The following is a 24,768-nucleotide window of genomic DNA, read 5'->3' on the forward strand; positions in this document are numbered from 1 at the left end:
GTGTGTGTGTGTGTGTGTGTGTGTGTGTGCGTGCGTGCGTGCGTGCGTGCGTGCGTGCGTGCGTGCGTGCGTGCGTGCGTGCGTGCGTGCGTGCGTGCGTGCGTGCGTGCGTGCGTGCGTGCGTGCGTGCGTGCGTGCGTGTGTGTGTGTGTGGGTGTGTGGGTGTGTCTGTGTGCGTAAGTGTGTATGTGTGTATGTGCTTGCATGTGTGTGCGTGTACATATGTGTGTGTCTGGTAGTCCTATGCACTGTGGAATTGTGTGTACAGACTTGGTGTGGGCTGCAGAAAGAATCATGGTCTGATTGATCAGCCCCTCTACAGCTACTGTCTGTTGGTCACCACACAGAGCCTGTTTACCGCCCATAACAACCAGCCCTGAGACCCTCTGCCAGACCAAGAGCACCTCATCTCCCCCAGGTCCTCTCCATGCATCATACCCTCTCAAAATATGATCTCTCTACCAACCACAAGGATTTTCTTTTCCATTCTGCGTTCTCTGTTGCCTTCCGTTCTCAGAAATTGAGATTTCTTCAGAATTGTCACGATACAAAACATAAAGCCTGCAAACTTCAATTACTTATTTTAGGGTTTGTGAAGTAAGCTGTCTTTTTTTGTTTTTTATTCTGGAGTGCAAAGCAGGTGTACCAATCTTCCCTGATCTCTTAATGCCAGCATAAAACGGCGAGAAAAAAATGCAAAATCCATGCCACATTTTTAAAGAGCGATCCAGATCCCTTTAAAGTGTGTTTTTCCAATACTGCTGAAGTGCTTTAGCCTCAATATCCTGCTATTACTTATTTTTTATAATAGTTTTAAGTTCAATCATTGCAATTTGTATTTATTACATACATACCAATGTAGATAGACCTTTCATAATTACAAGTCAATATTGTTCTTCGTTTCTTGTTATCCTCGTGATTTTTTATTAATGATTAACCCGATGTAAGGTTAAAATATAAAGGCAGCATATTTAGCACGACTCTTTAGTTGTCATATCGCGAGTCTTCGTCCGTGTGACGTGTAAAATCTCGCATGAGGCTCACAAGCTGTCATGGCTGCCGCGCAGAAACTTCAGAGATGTGTGGTTTCTCCAACAGGAAAACATTCTGCGTCTATTATCTTCCTGCATGGATCAGGTGTTTATACAATTACTATGCATGGTTTACAATAGTTAACAATCGGCCTCGTTTCTTATGTTTGCTCCGCGTTTTGGTCATGCTACGGACTGTGATGTAAACATACCAGTACTGCATACAGTGACCTGATCAGCTGACATGCGCTTAAATGACGGAGTGGATCTTCTCTGGTGAACTGGAAACGGACGCTCACGTGTTGACATACCTAGATACATTACAATAAAATCATCTTCAGAGAAATAGCTACATCATGGTCCTTCTTTGATTCATATTGCACGTTTAGCTATACTAAAACAAGTCACAACATGATACTCGATGCCCTTAATGAACACCGCGGATTGTATAGTAAAGTCAAAGGGTCTTTCTGTACTTTGGAATTATGTTTGACGTGGCAGGCAAACAAAACGTAGGAGGCATACTATTTTACTGTAAATATGACTATTATGTGAATATATTATGGGTATATGTCTTCATCATTTAATCTAGCAATTATAAAAAAAGAAAAAAATGTTATGGTCACACATAACCATAAATTGACGCTTATACTTGTGGTCCTTGTGGTCTCTGCTCGAATTTGCAGGTGACACTGGACAGGGACTGCGAGGCTGGGTTCGAGATGTTGCGGTGCCTGATCTGGCATTTGGCCACATCAGGGTTGTGTATCCCACGGCCCCCGCCAGGTAGGCTACAACCGGTACCCCACCCCCACGAGCATGAAAGCTCATTTAGTTTCAACACTTTGATGATTTTAGTGACAACGCGAAAAGTTGATTGTCATTGCAATAAAGTTACTTTCTCCGGGTTTTGAATTGGGAGGCAATTTAAGTAACTATACGGTAATACCTGTATTTCAATAATACTGGGAAATAATTTCAACCATCATTCATCGATACAGATTTTTCTATCGTCCCGGGATGCGGTCTGATTGGCCGGCCCTTATAATTATGTCTGTGTTGTACTGTTCTTTTCCCGTGGCGCTTGTGACCCCGCTCAGGCCGTACACGCCCATGAGGGGGGCGTTGTCCACCGTGTGGTTCGACCGCCACAAGATCTCCAGGGATTCTCCAGAACACCTGGAGTCAGTGAACGCCATGTGTGGCGCGCTGGGCCGAGTCATTGAGGAGGAGGTGAAGGCCGGGGTGCCCAAGCACAGGATGATAATAGGTAATCAGTGGATTTGTGTTGTCAATACAGAACGATGTGGGATAGGATTAGTTCAATTGTTTGCGTCATTGTGTAGTTAGTCAGCCGTGTATTGTTCCCTCTCCGTGTCTCTTTATTTCCTTTCCTCCCCTTTTGTTGAACTCCAATCTTGATCTCATACCCTTCTCTTGAGCTTGGTTTCATTTCATCTCTGAAATAGCATTTTCCCACTCGTGTTCCTGTCCTCCCTACTACACGCACGCAGGCACACACACACACACACACACACACACACACACACACACACACACACACACACACACACACACACACACACACACACACACACACACACACACACACACACACAATCACATGCACGCACACACACGCAAGCCCTATTTTGCACACACACACATGCACACACACACGCGCAACCACACAATTACACGCACTCACTCACACACACACACACACACACACACACACACACACACACACACACACACACACACACACACACACACACACACACACACACACACACACACTGTCAAACATACCCTAATCCATTGTAGCCTTGGAGTTCTTGCCTCCCCTGTCTCATGATATAAAATGAAGAATGCAAGTCATCGGGTTACTGTGTGCTTTTATATGCTTCCAAATGTAAAAAAATAAAAGGTATTGCAAGGGAATTGTCAGGTTGGGAAAAAGCTTTTACCCTGAATACTTGGGTTGGCGTATAAATAACAACCAAATGGAACGTCTTCAACCGCAATAAATAATTTGTCCGAACCAAGGTAGAGGTTTCCCACAAGGAACATGTGGGAGGCCATCATGTGCTTTTAATGTTAATATGAAAGTATAAATGATTGTCATACACTGAAAGGAGACCACTTAAGAGTAGTGGGTGGTTAGCCACATGCCATGAAACATCTCAAGGCACGCTAGTAGAATAGTAGGCGGTATTGTGTTAAAGACTCGGACCAGAAAAGCCCAGAAGAGCTCAGCTCCTGGGAAAAGTGATTTGAAAAACACATGCTCAAGAGGGAGAAATATGCTGAAATACTATCATACTAAATCAGAACATATTCTCATTAACTATAAATACTCATTTGAGTCACCGCTGATACCCAGAGAAACACGGCTCCCCTTTAACCGGGGGTCCGCTTCGCCCCGCTCATGTTGGACTGACAAGTGCCAGAACCTTCCGTGGAAAAAGTTTGGTATTTTGTATTTTATTCAAACAAACTTGCCTCGGGCTCACGTGTCCAGGTTCCTGACTGAACTCCTGAGTTCAGTCAGGAACCCCCCCCCCTCCCCCCCAACCCCACCCTCTCCACCCTCTCCACCCTCTCCACCCTCTCCACCCTCTCCACCCTCTCCACCCTCTCCACCCTCTCCTCTTGCGAGACACGTTGGGCCATACATGGTATACAAACGTGTCACACAAATATGTTTGGATGGCCGCCGCCAAACAACAAAGTGGATGTTGCCCAAGGACTGGAGATTTCGTGTGATGGAGCACGAGGGGACGAGAGATAAATCGGGGATGTTTTGTTTTTTGTGAACCCCTCCCTCCCCTCATTCCTTCCCGTGCCCCGGCTGACAGGGAGGATGATGGGTACGCCATGTGCACAGATGTGCACAGATGTGCCCAGCAGTGTGAGATTAAGGACAGGCTCATGAACCAAGTGGATCATCCGGGAGACCAAAAAAATAAAAAGGCTGATGAGGTGGAACCACCGAGTCCTATTCATCTTAATAGTTTTTTCAAGGGAGGGATGAGAATTTTCCGTTCCGAAAAGCCCTGACTGCCCATGAGCGAGCGTTTTCGAAACGATACCCTTTGCATGGTATGAAAATGAGAATGTGTCATTTTTTTTCCCCTGGCAAACACTTTGCTGCTATGTGAATATTTTGATAACTCATTTCTGTGTGTGTGTGTGTGTGTGTGTGTGTGTGTGTGTGTGTGTGTGTGTGTGTGTGTGTGTGTGTGTGTGTGTGTGTGTGTGTGTGTGTGTGTGTGTGTGTGTGTGTGTGTGTGTGTTTCCTTCTCTGCTCCTGGAAGGGGGCTTTTCGATGGGTGGAGCCATGGCGCTACACCTAGCTTGTCGCTACCATCCCGAGGTGGCGGGAGTTTTTGCCCTGTCCAGCTTCCTGAACAAGGATTCTGTTGCGTATAAGGTACAGTCGCGTGTGACGATATGGCGATTTGAAAGGGTTTCGAGCTGTTAATCCGTGTAGGATAGTCTGGGGGTTAGGGTCTTTGAACCCCAATATCCGCAGCCAATCGGCTGGCTTCCCTGAGCAGGATGCTTAAGGCACCATACCAATCCCGGTTTACCTCTCCTGGCTTCACTAAAACATCCCGTACCAATATCATTGGTCAAAAAATGACTTAGGTGTGCCGATTCTGCCTGAGAGCATAACAAGTACGTGCATGGAGATTCACAGTTTTTCCACAAACTCCATACTGAGGCGATGCGTCTCTCCTCCAACCCCGCAGGCGGTGGAAGAGAGGGCGAGGGTGGGCGGCGGCCTCCCCGAGCTCCTGCAGTGTCACGGGACCAGCGACGACCTGGTCCTGCACCAATGGGGAGAGGACACGGCAGCACTGCTGAAGAAGGCTGGCATGGCCAGCACCTTCCATTCCTTCCCGGGGCTCCACCACCAGCTGTGTCAACCCGAGGTGGAGCTGCTGCGCTCCTGGGTCCTCACCAAGCTTCCCCCCCTCCAGCCTGACCCCTGACCCCCCTCTGCCATAACCCTCAACAGACCAAGAGCTTTATTGGCATGGAAAATAAACATTGACACTGCCGAAGCTGCAAACTGCCTCTCTCAAACTCGATAGCCATTCAGATACTGTCAATAAAAACAGTAGTTTTATCTTATCTTTTTATGTTCTCAGGTTAACGTTTTCTTAATGTTTGTGATCTTGATGTGCAGACATGGGGCAGCTGTGCACGCGTCACAGAGGATTGTCACACTGGAACAGGCCTGCGTGAATTCATTCATGCACGGTCTGCCCCCGTTTGTCTTGATGGACCATATCCCTGGAGTCCTAACCTGTATCAAACGCAACAGTCTGTAGCAATCGGCTACAGTTATTATGTCACAGCTTTGGCTCCCCCTTAATCACTTTCTCGTCTTCACATGGGAACGGTTCTTGTGAGATGTGTTCAACTTGTGTCTGAACATGAGGACTGTTGTTCATTGGAATATTCCTCCTACTTTTCTGCTGCGGCTAGCAGTGAAGGTGAGGGCTACACAGTGCAAAGGCGTGGAAGGAACTGAATGAATAACACTGCTATGATGTTGATTAAGGGGCCACTAACATGAGGCAGGCTGTCAAAACCATTGCCTGTGCACACTTGCACTTGAATTCCTATATGCGCCACACATTGGCCTGCATCCTTCTCCTTTAATTAACTCTAGTGTGTGTGAAGAAGCCACTCCAGATAGCAGGAAAGGGAACTGAGATAGAGGAAGGAGGTCAGGGATACTCTCTCCCACTGCAAAGCCAACCGTTTTCAGCTCCATGTGTAGCTTTCATGTGGTGCACGGTGCATAATATGCAAACAATTAGTATCCATATCATTCCCTACTGTATATTAATGTGGGGAAAGCAAAATATGTTTCTGACATTGCCAACATCCCCAATAAAAACCATTAAGCAATGATTTTGCCTGTATTTCACTGAAATTGGCGAGCAAATAGGAGATTGCTGCCTGTCTTCAACAAAGACATGTGAAATAAAGTCACACAGACACTATTTTCTTCTTAAACATCTGTATGATAGAGCTGAGGTTTTGCAGTGGGCATTTCACAGGGGATCCCTGCAATAAGAAAACCAGAATGACTTTGGCCTTGTCCTCTTAAGCATCCCTGGAAACATGTTGTTGCTGAAGTGTAACACAAGGACATAAACTGTATGTATTTCACTGCAAAATAAACGCTTATTACAAAATTCGCATTCCAGCATAGAAACCTGTTTTCCAGGAAACCCTGGCTCGAACACAGTTTGGTTTTATAGTGCCAACAAGGCCATTCAAACTCACATGGGGGTTAAAACAAAAAGAGGCTTTCGCAACATCCTGTTCTAAACATTGAGGAAGTATTAACCTTCAGCATCTGTTTTTATCCCCACTGTACTTACTCCACACCAACGAGACACGTTTTCTGAACTCAGCTCCTTCGCTCCCCAGGGCAGACATACGTCGTTCCCACAACAGATTCGCACAGATCCAAGAAAGATAATGGCTCCACAAATCGTTTTAACGCTTTTTTTGCTACATGTCCTCAACCTTGTTCCTAATACATTCTCTTCTTTCTTTCTCATCATCTTCTATCACTCTCTCTCTCTCTTCTCTCTTTTCTCCCCCTTCCTGGACTGGATGGAAATACGAGTATCGGTTGCACTCTGATTAGGCAACCTCGTTGAGATCATCTCGGGAAGGTTGGGGAGGGAGTTGACGCCGCGGGGCTGGGGGAGAGTAGAAAGGTGCACCCCATGATCGGGGTGAAAACCTGGGCCTTCGTATTTTTCTTTTTCATTTCTGGGGCGGAGGGAGTGGGAAAAGAAAAGTGTGGCCAAAGCAAACAAGAAGGAAGTTCAGAGTTTCATTCTGGGCCCGATCGCTGATTACTTCCAGCTATGTGTGAAAGAATGCTACTGTTGAGGGGCCAGCACAGAGCCCCCCAGCCCCCCTCCCCCCCATCCCCAAAACCTTGTCTCCTCCTGCAACCCTCCCCCTTTCTCTCCCTTAGGTCCCACAATCCCCTGCTCTTGGCCTGGCACTCTCGCCTTGCCTCTTGATCCCTAAACCTCAGTCACTCCCATAACACCCCCACACCTCTCTTCCTAATCTCTCTCTACTCCCTCTCTCCATCCCATCTCTCTCTCCCTCTTTCTCTTCTCCTGGCCGGCTGAGTAGGTTTGAGGCTCAGCGGTCGTCCAGGCGTTTTATGATTTAATAATGAGAATTGATGTAACTAATAAAGAGGACTCCTCAATGTCTACTCCTCCCTAGGTGAAGCCAGGTGAGGAAATGTCCTTGTTATTCTCTCCAGAACCCTGGGCCACTTCCCGGTACCGCCTTCTTTCACTGTTTCACTACACTTTCTCACCGCTGTCACCCATTGAAGCCTCTTTGGTTTTTGGACGCCGGTTTCTCAGGGTTTGCTGGCGACTCGCATAATGATTTGCTCTTAGTGTAAGGCTGTCATCAGAGTCAGCATGCAGCGCTGATCAGCTTAGCATTATCATATTTGGTTACGGTTGTCCCTCCAGTACCCACTCACGCCCACCCGTGTACCACCTCCCCCACACCCGGACCAAACCTCGCCCCCTGATGGTGGGACTAGGACACGCTTCACCGCCTGTGTGTCAGGGGGAAGGAATGCTAATCTGGAAGGGTTGCGGACTGTAGAGTCGAAGCGTTTTTGGCTGCCAGTTTCCACTGCGCAGTACTTTCCACGTGGAGCCCCTCCAGAGCGGCCGGGCTACAGGAGGAATTCCCGGCCGAGGGAGTCCGAAACACTGACAGACTCCAGATCAGTCATCCCCACCCCCCATTAAAAGGTCAGCGCTTGATTACCAAGCCTGGGACTCAATGCAGCCCAACTCTATCATGATTTGCAGTGATTCCCCTGTACAGTAAAAGTCACATTTCTCTGGATGGATTTGAAGCCTGTTCATTTGGATCCAAGTATCTGGGGGGAGGTTATGCCCTTGCAATGGTAGGATTGTTCGTGGACATGGGGGGGCAGGGGGGGGGCGGGGGGGGTGTTTGCACAGGAGGCCGAATGCAATGTGCAGGGATGTTGTGCCAATGCAGACATGATTGCATCATGCATTTCACTGGGAATTGGAGGGTTGCAGGAAAGGAATACCCCTTCCCACCTCAAAATTCACTCCATAGGGTTATGATTTGTAAAGTGAACGCAACCCGCCGTCATTTTCCTGGAACTACTTGTGATGATACCTATTAAGATGGTGCATTATCCCTCGGAAAGTTTCCATCTGAGGGTAAACTGCAGCCATAAAGGGTTCAAATTGGTTGTGGCCCATCTGTTCGCTTGCACGATTCTCCCCATTCCCCTTTGACCACCCTGACCCACTCATTATTTCTTTTTTATGTACGGATGCGCTAAAACAGCACAGGGCCCAAGGGCGACAGCCGTTTGATGCTAAAAACCAACCAGCAAACGCCATCTGTCATGCCACATCCAAAGCCAATGCCGTCAAGCCACTGTGTGGCCCATTCTGATGCTCAATTGAACACTAACGATAGCATGAAATGACGATCTACCGTATGCATACCACCACACGGCGGTCATATTCTGATGAGGTTGAACTGGCAACTAGAGAACCATCCCGAGCACAGAGCTCAAACCAAAGGAACAGGTAAGTATACAGATATGTCTCCTTCAAGCACAATATTTTTGGCTTGTCTTCCTCTCTCCGATTGCTTACGAGAGCAATATGTCACCCGATCTCGCTCGGAGGAGTTCCTTTCATCCGCCAACACAGGTGAGTTGTTTTACCAGCATTAATAATCTCTTTAACAACCTGCCCTCCAGCTAAGCCTTACACACATCCTGCCCTTAACCTTCCCCCCTGTTAACCTTCAGCCATTCATCCCGCGCACGCAGGAAACGTCTGCAGAAGCTGTAGGAACATGTTCAGTGCAAGGTGGAGCGGTTTGAAGGTTAACCGCTTCGGTTTGTTCTCAGCGAGCACTTGAGGAGCAGCTGTGACCTCGCAAATAGGCAGACGCTATAGTGGAGGTTAATCCTCTATGCTGATGACAAAAGTTTTTTAATGAAATATGTGGATGGTTCTAGAATGGGCTTGGTTGGTCAGTGTCTCCATTCCTCTGTCTTTACGGCCATGTATGTCTGTATGTGGGTCTGTTTGTTCTTTCATGACTTCCCACCAATATCGCTTTAAAGCAAGCGGAAGGTAGTATGAATGAGGAACAGCAAACTAGATGATAGAGGTATTAGGAAGACTGATGGACCACCCTGCTCTTCAAAGAGGGACATCTAATTTTTCCCGTTTTCTCTGTCATTCCATCTTAAAAGACATCCGTGGCAGCAGGGCTAAATACCGGGGCTTGATATATCTTTTTTTACCTCTATAACCCAAAGGCAGCAGCACACAAACACCATCAGAAGTCATCTAAGACCTGGCTCTGCTCCAGCTTTGTGGCCCCTTTTCTCAAATTATACCCTCCTCCTATAGGTCTACGCATTCGCCTCTCCATTACTTGGGGGAACTTTTCCACGAGAGATCATTAAATCTCTGTTTTAGCATAGCTCATCAGAAATCTTGTAATTCAATTAGTTTGCTTTTTTCTTCTTTCTTTTTTTCTTTTCTACTTTTTCCCCCTGTTGCTAACAGACTGAGTTTATGGACATAAACTCAAGATTAACAAGGCTTTAAAATCCCACTCAGTACATTATGGACAAATCTGCCGCAAATAAACATGGTAAAAGCTTTTGTTTCACAACTAACTCTACAACTGGCAGTGGCGTTTGGCAAATTGAATGCCGGTTTTGTGACACTGCTGAATTGTTTGAATTGCTTTTAATATAAGTTGGCTACATAAATGTAGGACCCAACCATGGCATTCTGGAAAAATATGTCACCAGCTTATATTGTTTGGAACAGGACATGCATTGTTATCTTCGTCTGGCTTTATTAAGTCTTTTGCTTGTTTCTGCAGTTAGCACATTCGTGTATTATGTGTCCGGAGCATAATTATCCCCATTGAATATTAGAATCAAATGTGATTTAATTCCAAATTCATTTCCTGCCACGCTTGTGTTATGTATGTCAAAACTGGGTACACTTTTTATTATTAGTATAATATTTAAACACTACATATTACACACGTTGGTGATGTCATGCCATTTCTTATTTCTCTCTATATTGAACCGGCAGAGGAAACACTTTTTTCTCCTCTCAGGAAGAACGAAAGAGGCATAAATGAATGCTGTAAAAGAAGAAAAATGCTGGTTCCCTTCTGCACCTCTATGGCCATACTGTATTATGATGATGATGTCATTGCCGGTTGCAGCCAAAATGCCAGCGTTTAGTCATCCAGGTATTTTCAGATGTGGTGATTTCATTACTGCCCCATGAATCACTCTGCCTTTGACCTCATATCGACAGAGAGAGAAAATGATGTGCCCATGGATGTGATGTGACAACAGCGATCGAGTTTGTGCGTGTGTCCTTGCGTGTTTATTTATTTGAGTGTGTGCGTGTACACTCTGTCCTTTGTGGGTGTTGCATGTGAGCCACAATGAGAGCACATAGATAGAGAGAGGGAGAAAGAGAGTGAGAAGAGATAAATAGAGAGCGAGAGAGAGAATATAGTCTGTACTGGCCTGTGATCCACACCAGCGCCGCTGATAGGTTTTCCTGTGATTGGAAAAGCAGCTGCTGGCTCCACTGAAGGATGGAGGCCATGTTGACTCATGGGCCTGTGGGTGCTGCCATGTTTTCCTTCTCTGTTATGGGGGGAAGGGGAGGGAGGTAGGGGAGAGGGCTGGGTTTGGCAGCCGAAGCCCTTAGGGTGACAGAAACTCACTCCGTTTGCTCGGGTCCATCCAGTACCATATATTGAACGAGGGGGGGGGGGGGGGGGGGGGGTTTGCGGGATCGTCCCTGCCAGAGAAAACCCAGTCGAGGCGGAGAGAGCGAAGCGGAGAGCAGGATAAACACTGAAGCGCTTCCAATCACAATATGCCCCTCCCTGCCCCTGCTTATTTTTAAGAGGGATCATATTTAAATTTTGTCCTATTAACATTTCAAAGCGTGATCAAATCAAGAAATACGACACGGCTCCTTCCCCCTCCTTCATTCCCTTGCGGAAAAGGGAAAAAGTTGATCCTCATCTGAAGAGTGAGAGTGCAGAACCTGAACGTTGCAGGAAATCTAATTTTGTGTCATTTTTTTTGGTTCGCTCGTCCATTACAAGTGATTCAATTTAGGCGTTTTCAGAGGGGGCTTTGACATTACGGAGAGACCCTGCGAGTCCTCTCTGAAGTTTATACCACTGCCCTCGGAGTCCGCCCCGTCTTCTTAAAAAGTGGGCCCCGATCCAACACATATATTATTCTAACTCTCTTACTGCCCGGAGACACTGCCTCCTGTGTGCTCTGAGGGTCCGCCGAGGCTCTCTCCCCGTCCACACTCTGCATTAGTTTTGCGGGCCCCGGCTATCTGTTCTGCAGCACCTAGGGGCCCCAGCTTATTTGCTCCCTTCCTCAACCCTTGTCTTCAATGGGCTGCCGCTGTGCTGCGGCTGAGGCTACGGTTTCAGCTACCCCTTATCAACCCCCCCCCCCCCCCCCCCCCCCCCACACACACACACACACACACACACACACATGCACACCCGGCTGTTTTACAATCACACACATTGATAGTTTCTGGTGATTTTATGACCAGACTCCTCCATTCTTGACAGCGGAAGAAGATGTTTGTCCCTGACCTTTAGAACTTACAATAACAAACTATCTCTCGGTAGTAGGGTGTGTGAATTCAGTCAGAGTTATGGCAGAAGACTCTGGCCTCGTGGAGACGTTGCACAGAGTTCTCATGGTTGTCCATCCTGCCCCCGGTGACACACAACACTTTGTTTCAGACAGACTGTTCTTGTATTTGTCACAGGCTTTCCGAATGGCCGTCTCTTGGCAGATCCACACGCACCGCTGTGTGTGACTTCGGGTGCCAGGATTGGTGGAGGCGTTTGCTGGGCGTGTTATTTATGAGCTCAGTAATTGTTTTACCAGAGGAACTGTTCATTTTATATTTTTTTATTTTTTCATGGTTTTTATTTTATTTATAGTCTCATAGTAAAAACCATAGCTCTTATGTAATGCATTCTTCTCAGGGCGCGCTGCCTCTGTCCGTTTGATCTGTTGAACTGAAAAGGCTTTTTTTGATGCCTTTCATATGGTAAAAGATTATTGTCTGAATACCCTTTGATATAGTGTGTGTGTGACCGATGTCTTCTTTCCTGCCTACGCTTGTGTATGTACTGAAGTCAGGGTGTGTGTGTGTGTGTGTGTGTGTGTGTGTGTGTGTGTGTGTGTGTGTGTGTGTGTGTGTGTGTGTGTGTGCGTGAGTTTGTGTGTACGTGTGTGCGTGTGTGTGTGTGTATTTCTTTTAAATAATAGCATATGTACTGGACAAAATAAATAAAGGAAATAAACTTTAAATTGCTATTGGATTACAGTAGTCCGTTAAGGACATTTTGATCACCTTGCATGGAGTGTATCAAACCATGATTACCACCCATAAATAAAAATACATCATCTGACCAGTAACCGTTCTCAGTGTGGTCTGAAAGAGATTTGCCATTCTCAGGGATACACGTCACGAAGCCTCAACCCGTACTGCGGGGTGCATCCATCCATAAATAATCGGCTCCTACTCACTCAACAAACAATAGTATATTTATCTTCGTCTCCACAGCCTCTGCAGGGAAACGCTCCGTCGCTTGAAGGGTCGTCTGAAACACAGTGTTTGCCCTGAGGCCTAGACGTATAATTTCATTGCGCCGCTGAAATCTCAAAGAGCGTATGTTGAAGAGAGTGATGTCGTCAGCAATCCACGACCCACCCTCCCCCCCCCCCCCCCCCCCACCACAATCCCCAAAGACTGTGTGTGAGTATGTGTGTGGGTTTGTGCTTTTTGGTTTGGATTGCTGTCTTTGGCTATAAGTATGTTTCTATGTGTGTGTGTGTGTGTGTGTGTGTGTGTGTGTGTGTGTGTGTAAATTTGTGTGTCTCGGTGTGTCTTGATGGCTGTGCCTTTTTCAAGTACGTTTCTTGTGTTGTGTGTGGGTGTATGTGTGTGTGTGTGTGTTTGTGTGTGATTAAGTGTTTGTGTGAACCAAAGTATGCAGTGTGTGTGTGTGTGTTTGTGTGTGTGTGTGCCTGAGCGTATGTATGTGGGTGTGTGTGTGTGTGTGTGTGTGTGTGTGTGTGTGTGTGTGTGTGTGTGTGTGTGTGTGGTTAGCAGGGAGCGGTTTACAGTCGTATATGTGCGAGATATGCCACACATCCCTGGCTCAGTGGTTCCGACATAGTTGCGCCGCCATCTCCGTCACGACGGTAAGTCATCGGGGCAGACAGTGTGTCTGAACCCGGTCTGTGGAAGACCCCAGGAACTAACCACCAGGACAGTCATACGTCTCTCTCTCTCGCTCAATGTTGACAATTGGAGATGCAAAAATACATATGTAAAAAAAAAAAAAAGGAAGAAAAGTTGGGTTTGTGTGGGACCTGCTCGCCACTGACGTAAGTGGTGTGTGATGAAGACGTTGGTCTGCCCGAGTATTATTTTCCCCAGCGTCTGGTCGCAGCGGGGCTAACTCACCACTGTGCGGGTGGAGGGGTGAGTGCAGCACACCCGCAGATAGTTGGAGAGTGAAGGAGGAGGAGAGGGGGAAAAAGAACGGTATAGACCCAGACAGACGGACAGACAGAGGGACATTGTGTTTCCACGGTATTCAACGTCCTCCCCTTAATTACCTCTTGTCTGAAAAACCAAACCATGAGCGCCGTTTCATGTTGTGACTTCAGATTTGATTATCTGATAGACACGCAAATACACCCACACACACGCACACAGGCACGCACGCACACACACACACACACACACACACACACACACACACACACACACACACACACACACACACACACACACACACATAAACACACACACACACAAAGATAGACACATACAAAAACACAGTGGGCGTGTATACAGTAAGACTACCATAATGTGTCATGCTCTTGAAACACACAAACACACACACACAGATACACCATGCTGACTAGACCACTGCTGTGTGTGTGTGTGTGTGTGTGTGTGTGTGTGTGTGTGTGTGTGTGTGTGTGTGTGTGTGTGTGTGTGTGTGTGTGTGTGTGTGTGTGTGTGTGTGTGTCTGATTGACGACTGAAATAGAAGGCTAAGAAATCAAGGGTTTAGGTCCAGAATAATCCCCCCTTCCCTCCGTCCCCCTCTTTATTGGAGTCTGCCCCTCGGCCACCGTGGCCAGCAGAGTTGGTAATGTACGACAGGAAGCCAAGACATAATTTCCAGACAGACAGAAAAAGGGAGAATTATACAAAAGCCTGACTTTTACGCGAGCTGACTAAAAACATCACGCCTTTCTTGTGGGTCAGAACAACAGCAGAGTTTTGAGTCAGAGACAATGCGCTCTTTGACATTCATGACTCCCGACACAAACACAAACACGGCTACCTATACATAGTACAGTCCCTTCCATCCCTGCATCATAATTACAGTTGGGCGAAACGAGAATATATGAAACACGTTTCTTTGACCTAATCTAAAATATAATGTGACTGTTGTAGGGAAACGGCTCAAGCTAAGTTAATTCACCCCTCCCTTGTTTGTGTGGTCCTCTGGTTGGAGTGGGGCGTGTTTACATACATGGCTGTGTCCATTTTTAGCTTTGTGTGACAACTCTCCCACTCACTCAAGCCATGAGCCAAAGCTCTGGGTGTCTGACGTCAGCATGGTGTAGGGGCCTCCTAGGTTCTCGTGTGTGTGTGTGTGTGTGTGTGTGTGTGTGTGTGTGTGTGTGTGTGTGTGTGTGTGTGTGTGTGTGTGTGTGTGTGTGTGTGTGTGTGTGTGTGCGTGTGTGTACGCGTGTGTGTGTGTGTGTGTGGGATTGGAGACAGGGTTTTCTTGCTGGCACCATGTTACTCAGTGGCAGCTCATTGTGGCCAGGCCACCGCCAAGTTCATACAGAGGGTAATGAAAATGAAAACTGAAATTAGAGAAAGTTTTGACCCCCAAAGTCAGACATTTCCTATCATATGCAGAGCTGGATTAAATAAATGGACTACACTAGGCAGACTGTATTTTTTGGGCCCCCCTCCATCGATAACCTAACCCTAACCCTAATCCTGAAACGTACCAAAGTTACTAATAAAAGTTAATTCACATTTTACATAGCGTGGTCTTTGGTTACGAGTTGGTTATTTGTACGCCAAAATAAGTCATGTGTTGTATATTAAACAGTCTATCAGACTATTTTTTATTTTTATTATTTATACATTATGATTCATATGAAATGGAATATTCCTGCTTGTGTGTGTGTTTGAGTTTTGTAGCTTCAATTGTATACTTTAGTTGTCAGCCAAGTGGTTTAGTTTAGAGAATAGTGGCAGAGATCCCTCGGAATTGCTGCCCTGCGCAAGGTTTCAACCCCACCTTCAACCCCACCTTCAACTAGCCTTCAACCACTCCCTCAACCACGCCTTCAACCCCACCTTCAACCACGCCTTCAACCCCACCTTCAACCCCACCTTAAATCACACTTTAAACCACGCCTCCAATAACACTTGAAACCACGCCTTCAATCACACTTCAAACCACGCCTTCAATAACACTTTAAACCGAGCCTTCAATCACACTTTAAACCACGCCTTCAATCACACTTTAAACCACGCCTTCAATCAGGCCTTAAACCACGCCTTCAGCCATGCTGTCAACCGTGCTTCAACCACGCCTTTAATCACACTTTCAACCCCATTTCAAACCACACTATTTAACCACGCTTCCAAAAAGCCCTTCCATTAAGTACCCTAACCAACTCCAGGTTCCCTAGGCCTAGGGGTTTTGGATATTGGACCCTACTAGCTATAGCACGGATTATGAAGAAAGCGACAAGGGTGATCATGGTGATGGTTTTGTTTGATGTTGGAGATGAATTGTATTTACATATCCATGTTGTATTTATACTGGTGACATGCTGACGTTGTGATTGATCAAAATGCAGCACTTTATTCTCGTAAGCCCTTTTACACTTTATTCTTGTATACAATTATTTGAGTGGAAAAGACAACAAGGGACCAGAACCGCTGTTCCCTATGACTACACAACAATCTGTTTGATGTCCTCTATAGGCTTGTTGGATATTTTACTCCTGTATCTATGTCTGCATTGTTTCTTTGTCTTGCAACAAAACTAATTGTCCTGCTCTGGGGACAAATAAAGTTGAAGCTGAAAGTTGAAGTTAATCCAGCGTTTTAGAACACAGGGTAATTTAACTAAATTACATTTCCCCAAAATACCCCATTAAAAAACAATCCCTACGTCATCAGCACTGAGGACAGCATGATTTAAGTGAAACTTCAGCCACTACTTCGTCCCTCATTCTGTGATGTGTCAAGGGATGGACCACCCTGGCCTCCGGCGTTCCCACCTCACGAGCCTGGCCGCCTATGTATTTGTGTGATACGTACGTGTGTGTATGTATAAATATATGTATTGCGTGTGTGTGTGTGTGCCTAGTAATGTGTCCCAGGCGGGCTCGCGGTCGGGACGGGGTGCACCACCCAGGGGGGAGGGAGATGGGTCGGCAGTGCGCTCACGATGGCTGGATGAGACGAGCCAGAGAAGGGTGGCAGCCGGGCGGGAGGGCGTGGGATGATGAGGCTCCCCATTTAAAGAAAATCTATGAAAAATGACTCACCCACCTCCCTCCAGGCATAAGGGGTGAATCATTCCAGATTAGGGCCCCCTCGGCAGTTACGCCCCCCCCCCCCCCACACGCATTGATGATATTTTCAGGGAAGCCCTCTTTTTTTATTTTCCTGTAACTATTTAATTAAAAAAAAGAATATCGTGTGATTGCGTCACAAAGTAATTGTCAGCGGGTGTAATGAAACCCACCCATTAATTAAAAAAAATAATGTACTATTTTACGTTGTTCTGTAGTCTCTATGTTGCCAATATAAGTTTACGCTTATACATTTATAAATCTATTGGCGCTGCATACCTTAAAGCTAAGTTGAGTGCAGAAAAAACTGAAGCGCTTCAGGCTTTTTATCTGTGTGTTGCCGACAGGAGTGCATGGTGGGTGTGTTAGGAGGCAGCGGGAAGGCTATTGAGAGCGGAGAGACATGTTGAAGTGATAATGTGTTCGCTCAACATTATAAGACCCACACCACGCAGCAGGCCAGTGGATGAAAAATCCCTAACCGGTAGCCTACTTTTTGTTTATTCGTATGAAACTTAAAAAATGAAATTGTGCATGAATGTGTGTATGAATGACAATAAAAGGGCTTTTGAGTGGCCAGAGGTCTGAAAACGTTATATAAATGCAATACATTTTCCCTTTAAGTATGTCTCAGTATACTCATTCACAAAATATATAAATGCTTAACATAGCTGTTCCCATAGTATCTTAAGCATTACTGTTCTTCGGTGCCCTGGTAGTTGGCCTCACTGACAAAGGAAAAGTAATGTTTGCGCCGTTTGTCTGTTTTGCTTTACCCTTGATGCTCGCAACGGTGCTGGATTTATTAGTCATTTGGCGTTTTATGGGCTTTTGACCCCCGGGAAAAGATTTTGGATCATAGAGACGTTTGTAGTTTTTTTCCCACTTTAATTTGAAACGCTTGATCTTCAGGGCATGTGAAGAGGCAATCAGTGGAGCCTGCCTTTATAGTGGAAACACGCATGGTTTATGCTTTCTATCTCACACCTTTGAAACCTGTTTAACCGTTCAGCGCTAACTATCCAACTGGGCCGCTGAAGAACTGTTCACCTCGGCCATGTTTCAATGCGTGAAGCAAGAGGAGCCAAAGACAACGCAACCGGCCTAACTTTTGGTTAATTGATAACTTTTTATCATTACGTGGAAAGCCTCATTATAATAAGAAAACATTCTTTAAACATGAGAATAGTCAATGAAAAGACAGAAAATATTCAAACTCATTTAGGCCTTTGTCAGCTATACATAAACCCACAGGGTTACTCACGCTCAAATTGCACCTCAACAGTCCTAATCAGTGAACGCTTTCCAAGATAAGCAGCCAGGGGCCTAGGCATGCATTCTAAAACACTTCAAAAAAGCAAGTTTGAACCATCCAGCGGCATTACTTTCTCTACACAGACAGCGTGGGTGGGTTTGGTGGAGATAATGTATGCCCATACCTAAGTGACTGGCCCGCTTCTGCCATTCCTCACCCCATCGGGGTGAATGTTTCCACTTCACCAGTGAGTTTCCCAAGGCACTGTGTCTGAGACAGTGGAGGGTATGTGCAATGTCAGAGGGTTAAACTCAACACGAAAAATAAAAGTCTGTATTGTTCCTCTTTAGTGGATTCTGAGACACCAGCCTGTCTGGGGTCTCCGCACTTCCTGTTGGACTTCACTTCCTGTTGGACGTTTAATGTAGGTGAGGCGGGCGTCGGGTTTCTTGCCCACTGCTGACGAAGAGGGGGGGTAGGGGGAGACTGTCTGGGCCTTGGAAAGGGATCGGGGTGGGGGGGTTGTATTTGAACAGTGTCTGAATTCTGGTTTACCATTTGGTGAAAAGAATGAGCTTGTGTGTTTGGATGGATGGATGGGGGGCTCTGTGTACACGTGGCTGCTAGGCTTCCATAACGTCATCTTGTATGTGATCCATGTGAAAACAAAGTGCAGTAACGGTGGCCGGCATTTGATTTGGGCTTTTAATGAATTGATACAATTAATTCATAAAAACGGCAACCATTTCACACCCCTGATCAATAGACTAGGCCAGGAATCTGGGACAGATATACTATACCCTGTGACTTTGAAGGCCTGTCTCCAAGCTTGAGATGAGCACAATGTAGGTTAAATCAACAGGAACTTCCATCCCTTGCATGCCTCCACGTTTCACCAGCCATATGGTGCCACCTACTGGAAATAAATCCATCAAGAGAGCCGCCAGTGCTCTGTGTGGTCGGGGGAGCGGGGTGTGCAAAAGTGCATCTGCTTGTTTTGAACTGGAAAATGGATGGGAGGAGGATCAGAAACACTAAACACTATTCAAAGTGTCATCTATAAACAATTTAGCTCGCTCTCACATTTAGTCTCCAAACAAACTTGTTATTAGGTTCAATTTACAAAGGATTCATTATGCCCTTCTTTTCTCTTTCACATTGGCAATTGTACAAAAGGTACATAACACTTTGGAGGCTTTCAACCGTTGGTAATCCTAATCACTCCCACAAGCACATTTATTTGAGCCATTACATCATTATTTGTATGGGCCAAAGCCATTTGTATTGCTAAGCCATTGAGATCTCATCATTTTCAGGTAACTAACAAATGAAGGGTCTATGCTGCCCACTAGTGGATGTATTTGAAATAGAGAAATAGTTAATTAAGATCCATGATAGGTAGACAATGGATGGTATTTCTGCACACCACAAAGTGCATGTGAAAGAAAAAAGAAGACACGAAGACATGAATCTATTTAAGTATATTTATATATCTTTACATTATTCTTTAAATATCTTATTTAAAAAAGCCCCAATCTGCACATTAATTATAAATGACTGGAAGCTGGACCCCCCCTCTCACCACGAGCCCCGACCCATCCCCAAAAATAAAACAAAAATGGAATCAAGCCTCTCACCCATACGAGTACAAGTCGTTCACCAAGGAGGAGGAGGACAAGTCATGAGATGAGACCCACGGAACAGTGGGAGGCGGTGACGTCACAGGCTTCTGAGAGCGACTTGAACAGTCATCGTTAGGCTTTGAGATGTTTTGCGGTGGGGGTGCAGCAGATGTCAAATTAAAAAACGAGTCCCCTGGTGGTTATGGTTCACCCTCCGCCCCAACCCCACTGGGAGGCAGGGAGAGGACGATGCACAGCCCAATCTCCCATGGCTGTGCGGCCCCAGCGGAGGGTTCAGTGATTTCCGACGACGGCCCCCCATCCCCATCCCCCCCCCCCCCGCTCTTGCCCGCTCTCTAGTGCTCAGAGGGATTCACATGAAGCCAGGGAAGAGCGACTGAAGCAGCAGAATCACCGCCACCACCATCACGGCACAGAAGCCCAGCACCAGCCATATGGGGAAGGATCCTACCACGACACGGAGAGCGAAGGAAGAAAGAGGGGAGAGTCAAGGGGAAGTTCTTGTAGGAGCCGTAAGCATGTTTCTTTTTGGATTGACATTGGTCAGTGCTTACTTCTGTTGCGAACGGTGTGCAGCTGACACCTGCTGTCGACGGCTACGCTCAACATGGCCGCTTCGTGGTTGCTGCCTTTGAGGGCGTTCCCCTTCAACGAGTTGGGCAGGAATGCTACGTCCGTCACCACGATGCCGTGGGACTCCTCTACGTAGTACAGCTTCTACACAGGGAGAGAAGGACAGCAGCATGAAGTCCAAAAGTCTACTCACGTTCTGAAAGCGAAGGGTGCCGACAGTCAATTTTTGCTTCTTACCCGTAGGGAGAACGCAATGTAGATCGCTACAGATCCCGTCACAGTTCCCAGGCCGATGAAGGTTCCAGAGTCACTTTGAAACGAGCAGACAGCGGAAAATTTCATCCAACGATCATTTTGTCCAACAGCACTCCACTTCTATGACCACATATAAAGACAACCACATTGTTCTAATGAAAGCACATGGGCGTCCCTCACCTGACAGCCATGCTGGAGATGACCTCAGTGCCACAGACTGCCGTCAGCATGGGCAGGAAGCTCTTGCCGTCCCACTTTGTGAGATAGCAAGGGGGAGGCTTCCGGTCTCGTTTGTGGGGGATCTGAACCGTATACAGCCGTAGGGCAGTGGGTTGGTCCTCTACCCTGCCAAACCTGAAGGGGAGAAGATAAAAATCAGAAAAGGAAACACCAAATGAATGGAATCAATTAAGAATACCCTGTTTATTCAACATGTGTCGTTACCTGCAAGCCATGTAGCGATACGCCTTGTCGGCCACCTGAGGCATGGTGTCTTGCCACCGGAGACCCATGGCCAGCTGATTTCCGCTCCACACGCTGCACACAAAGTCCCTGCCCACACTGACGAGGTGCTGATGAGCAACACAACATACACACACAGTTTAGTCTATTGTAAGAATCATGCATATTCTGTAGTGTTTTCCAGAGGGACGGGCAACGTTTAAACGTGTGTCACCTCATTCCCGGGACTCAAGTCCAAGTCTTCAATTTCTCCTTCATGTGCTTTGAAGTCAAACTTCTTCTTCAAGGAGGGGTACTTGGAAGAGGAGAGGGAGAGCAGGGGTCAAATGATCAGGGCTGGTTCAAAACAGCAGAGGCGTGGTCCCATCACACACCGCTCGGCGAAGCCTACCTCCCAAACCCGGATGTGGCCGTCCGTGCCGCCCGTCATGAGCAGGCTCAGGTCCGAGCTGAACCTCACCACCTTCTGCAGCGGGTCCACAGGGTTGAGGTCCGACTGCACTTCCCCGACGGTTTCCACGGATACCTGCGTGGTCTCGTCCGTAGTGTCGGAGGCGCCTATGCCCCCTGCCTCTTCTGCTCCGTCTTTAGCCGCCTGGTCGCCTTTCCCCGTTCGCCGCCGGGCCTTCCCCTGCTGCCCGCCAGAGGCCGCTGATGAACACAGACTCCGCTCTGTTATTTGAACTTTATTTTACAAGCAGAGCCTTTTGAGATAGATAAAATATATTTTTCAAAAAGGGTTTTGCTCAAGATAAAACAGCATAACAAACGAAGTGTGCACAAACAACAAATAAGGTATTACAGAGGGTCTTTAAGAACATTAAGGAGCAGATGGGTGTTTAGGCGTCTTGCACTACACTCTTGTTTGCTTAATACCATGGTGACAGCTTCTTTTAACACATATTTTGTTATTTAGCTTACGAGCTGTGTTCATCTTTGTCACAAACCATCCCTACCTGCGCTGGAAGACGCTTTTCGTCCCTCATTTGACTGGCGTTGTTTAAATCGCATCATGCTACAATTGCCGTCCTGCCCTGCGGCGATGACTCCATCGGCGATCGCCAGGTTCATTGTTGCGCGGGTTTCCGTGTCATGAGCATGCAGCAGAGTGGCACTGTACTGGTGCTCTCCCACCAACTCCAGGCCAAGAAAATGCTACAACATAGAGCACAAAGTCAAGATCTTCTGACAAAGCAGACATTCTACAATATTTGACTATAGAAGTGTGCCATATAGAATACATCCCTACTGTATGTAGGAAGCACATATACTTATGTGTGTAAATAGATAAGTATGTCATGATTGTGTTCTTTGTAAAAATGACTTGAGAAAGAGATGTTATTTGCTTTTGCTCCTCCTTTAATGTCATATGGACAGAACACATATTTGCTTACCACTGCATTTTTAATCCCAGTTTTTGATGCCCCACCTCCACCTGCAGTGATCACCAGGCCCGACTTGGGGTCCACCTTGACGGTGTAGAGGGGGAATGGGGCTCTGTACAAATCTGGCACCTTCCGTCTCCCCATATTGGTGAAGTTGGTAATGGAGAGCTCTTCATAAAACGTGAGCACCAACCTAAACCTGTGGAAAACAGGATGTGATAGACCATTAATTCCACAATCACATGATAGAAACTAAACATGGTCTAAAAACACTGAACTCACGTCTCAACTACTGCATGCATATCCTCATTATAGGTTCCTTCCTGGTTAAACTGTACCTTGTGCCTTGCGTGGCTTTAACCTTTGTGTTACTAGAGCACTCTTTATTATTTATTCAACGTGTATTACTAAATCTCTCTTTATTATATTACTTAACAATTGTGTTACTAACGACCTCTTGGATTATATTATTTGGTGTACTGCTATACTATTATTTAATATAGCAGGCTTGAATGTATTCCGTTGTAATGTTTAAAGACACAAGGCTTAAAATGGTGTGTACATTGTAGCATTAGAACATGGCACTATGGATGTATACAAATGTTCTGTGTCGATTGTCGACTGATTGCTGATGTTAATGCTGAAATAATTGTTAACGCAACCCAAGCCAGCTACAATCGCTAAGAGCCACCTAATTGCTAGGACCCAGATGTTAGCTAGGATATAAATACAAACTAGGAGCTACCTTCTACCTAAGACTACTGGCTAGGAGCTACCTGCTAACGCGGAGCTACCTGCTAGCTTGGAGCTTCTGCTAGCCGACTAGATCAACATGCGACATGATTCAGTACCTGTGCAATATCTCGGACTTCTTTTCTGCTCTTACTTCCTCAGCTCAGTAGTATAAAGGTGATAATTCCATTGCAAAGTGCGAAACGAAAGAATAAACAAAGAGACAAGCTGACAGCTAGCTGCTGAATCCTCTGGAAGACAAGAAGACACCTCCTACCTACACGTCAGCAGCGTGGGTGACGTAATCGCGTCACAGTCAAAATAGCAACGTCAGAGTAACTTCAGAGACATGCCTCGGGCCAGAGTCATGGGGCCAGTACAATGGGTTAACATATCATGTTCTTCATTTATATTTATTATATACAAATGGAGAGCTGTTATGCAACATCAACATAAAGTTGTGCAGTAATGTTAAACTGTCGGTCTTGCTAACAGCAAGGAACAAACTATTTACCTATAACGGAACTGTTAACTGGACTAAGAAAAGTAAAAACAAATCACAAACGTTATTTGGATTCGACACACAGCCAGATACAGAATAGACAAATTGTTGAAGGTTCATTAAATACATTTATTTGGAGAGATTATGTCAACGAATTGTGTTATATTAGCCACCGCCGGTCTTGATATTGATTCGAGATTCAATGAAGAGCTGCACTCTTCATTGAGAGAAGGCCCGATAGCCACTGTGGGACGGGCTGTGCTCAGTAAGTACAACAGATACAGGATAACATACTACAGAGAGCGAAGGCAGGTCTTCTTAATTTTAACATTACATTTGCTTCAAATGACAAATGCCTATGAAGGAGAGACCGACATAGATTCATCCTCTAATCCTAAGCGTTTTAGAGTACCATATTAAGCGCTATATAAATTTCAATTATTATTATTATTATTATTATTATTATTATTATTATTATTATTATTATTATTATTATTATTATTATTATTATTATTATTATCCTTGGAAAAGCATGGTTTTCTTCATGTCATTTCTAGGGTTGTGCGGTTGTGTCCATTGTCATGGCAACAGTGTTTACCCTTATCTTTGTGATGTTTACACATAATCCTATTATAATCCGAACACCTGACTTTGGTGAGTTAAGCACGGTTGGTATACTGAATATTATGCTATTATCATTATGCAATGTGAAGACAAGATAGAGTTGAGGGGTTTCAAGGGCACGTTTTTGGGAGAGAGAGAGAGAGAGAGAGAGAGAGAGAGAGAGAGAGAGAGAGAGAGAGAGAGAGAGAGAGAGAGAGAGAGAGAGAGAGAGAGAGAGAGAGAGAGAGAGAGAGAGAGAGAGAGAGAGAGAGAGAGAGAGAGAGAGAGAGAGAGAGAGAGAGAGAGAGAGAGAGAGAGAGAGAGAGGAGAGAGAGAGAGAGAGAGAGAGAGAGAGAGAGAGAGAGAGAGAGGTGTTCCATGTCTTCTGCGGAAAGAGGTAAACTGCGAGAGGATCCTCCTGAATTGCAGCGTTATTCCGGTCTACCGCTACGCTATTTCCGGTCTCTTGCTTCCTATGATATGTGTACGCAAGCCTTTACCAGTCCCCGGAGCG

The 24,768-nt window shown here is 46.0% G+C and overlaps 2 protein-coding genes across 2 annotated transcripts; one reads left to right on the forward strand and one right to left on the reverse strand.

The window, feature by feature from the left end:
* The first annotated feature begins 1,036 nt into the window (after positions 1 to 1,036).
* lyplal1 (lysophospholipase like 1) lies at positions 1,037 to 6,249 on the forward strand. The gene is made up of 5 exons (XM_056602035.1): positions 1,037 to 1,137; positions 1,718 to 1,817; positions 2,132 to 2,301; positions 4,352 to 4,467; positions 4,790 to 6,249. Exons 1-5 carry the CDS (start codon positions 1,053 to 1,055, stop codon positions 5,030 to 5,032), a joined length of 714 nt encoding a protein of 237 aa, XP_056458010.1. The 5' UTR covers positions 1,037 to 1,052; the 3' UTR covers positions 5,033 to 6,249.
* Positions 6,250 to 17,390: 11,141 nt separating this feature from the next.
* On the reverse strand, positions 17,391 to 23,440 carry preb (prolactin regulatory element binding). Its single transcript, XM_056602886.1, has 10 exons — positions 23,269 to 23,440; positions 22,427 to 22,616; positions 21,989 to 22,187; positions 21,424 to 21,683; positions 21,247 to 21,327; positions 21,015 to 21,142; positions 20,751 to 20,924; positions 20,553 to 20,625; positions 20,297 to 20,459; positions 17,391 to 20,189 (listed from the first exon to the last, which is right to left on the reverse strand). Exons 2-10 carry the CDS (start codon positions 22,559 to 22,561, stop codon positions 20,095 to 20,097), a joined length of 1,308 nt encoding a protein of 435 aa, XP_056458861.1. The 5' UTR covers positions 22,562 to 22,616; positions 23,269 to 23,440; the 3' UTR covers positions 17,391 to 20,094.
* Between the last annotated feature and the right edge of the window lie 1,328 nt (positions 23,441 to 24,768).

The sequence above is a fragment of the Gadus chalcogrammus genome, chromosome 11, assembly GCF_026213295.1.
Source record: "Gadus chalcogrammus isolate NIFS_2021 chromosome 11, NIFS_Gcha_1.0, whole genome shotgun sequence".
In the NCBI taxonomy this organism is placed as follows: domain Eukaryota; kingdom Metazoa; phylum Chordata; class Actinopteri; order Gadiformes; family Gadidae; genus Gadus; species Gadus chalcogrammus.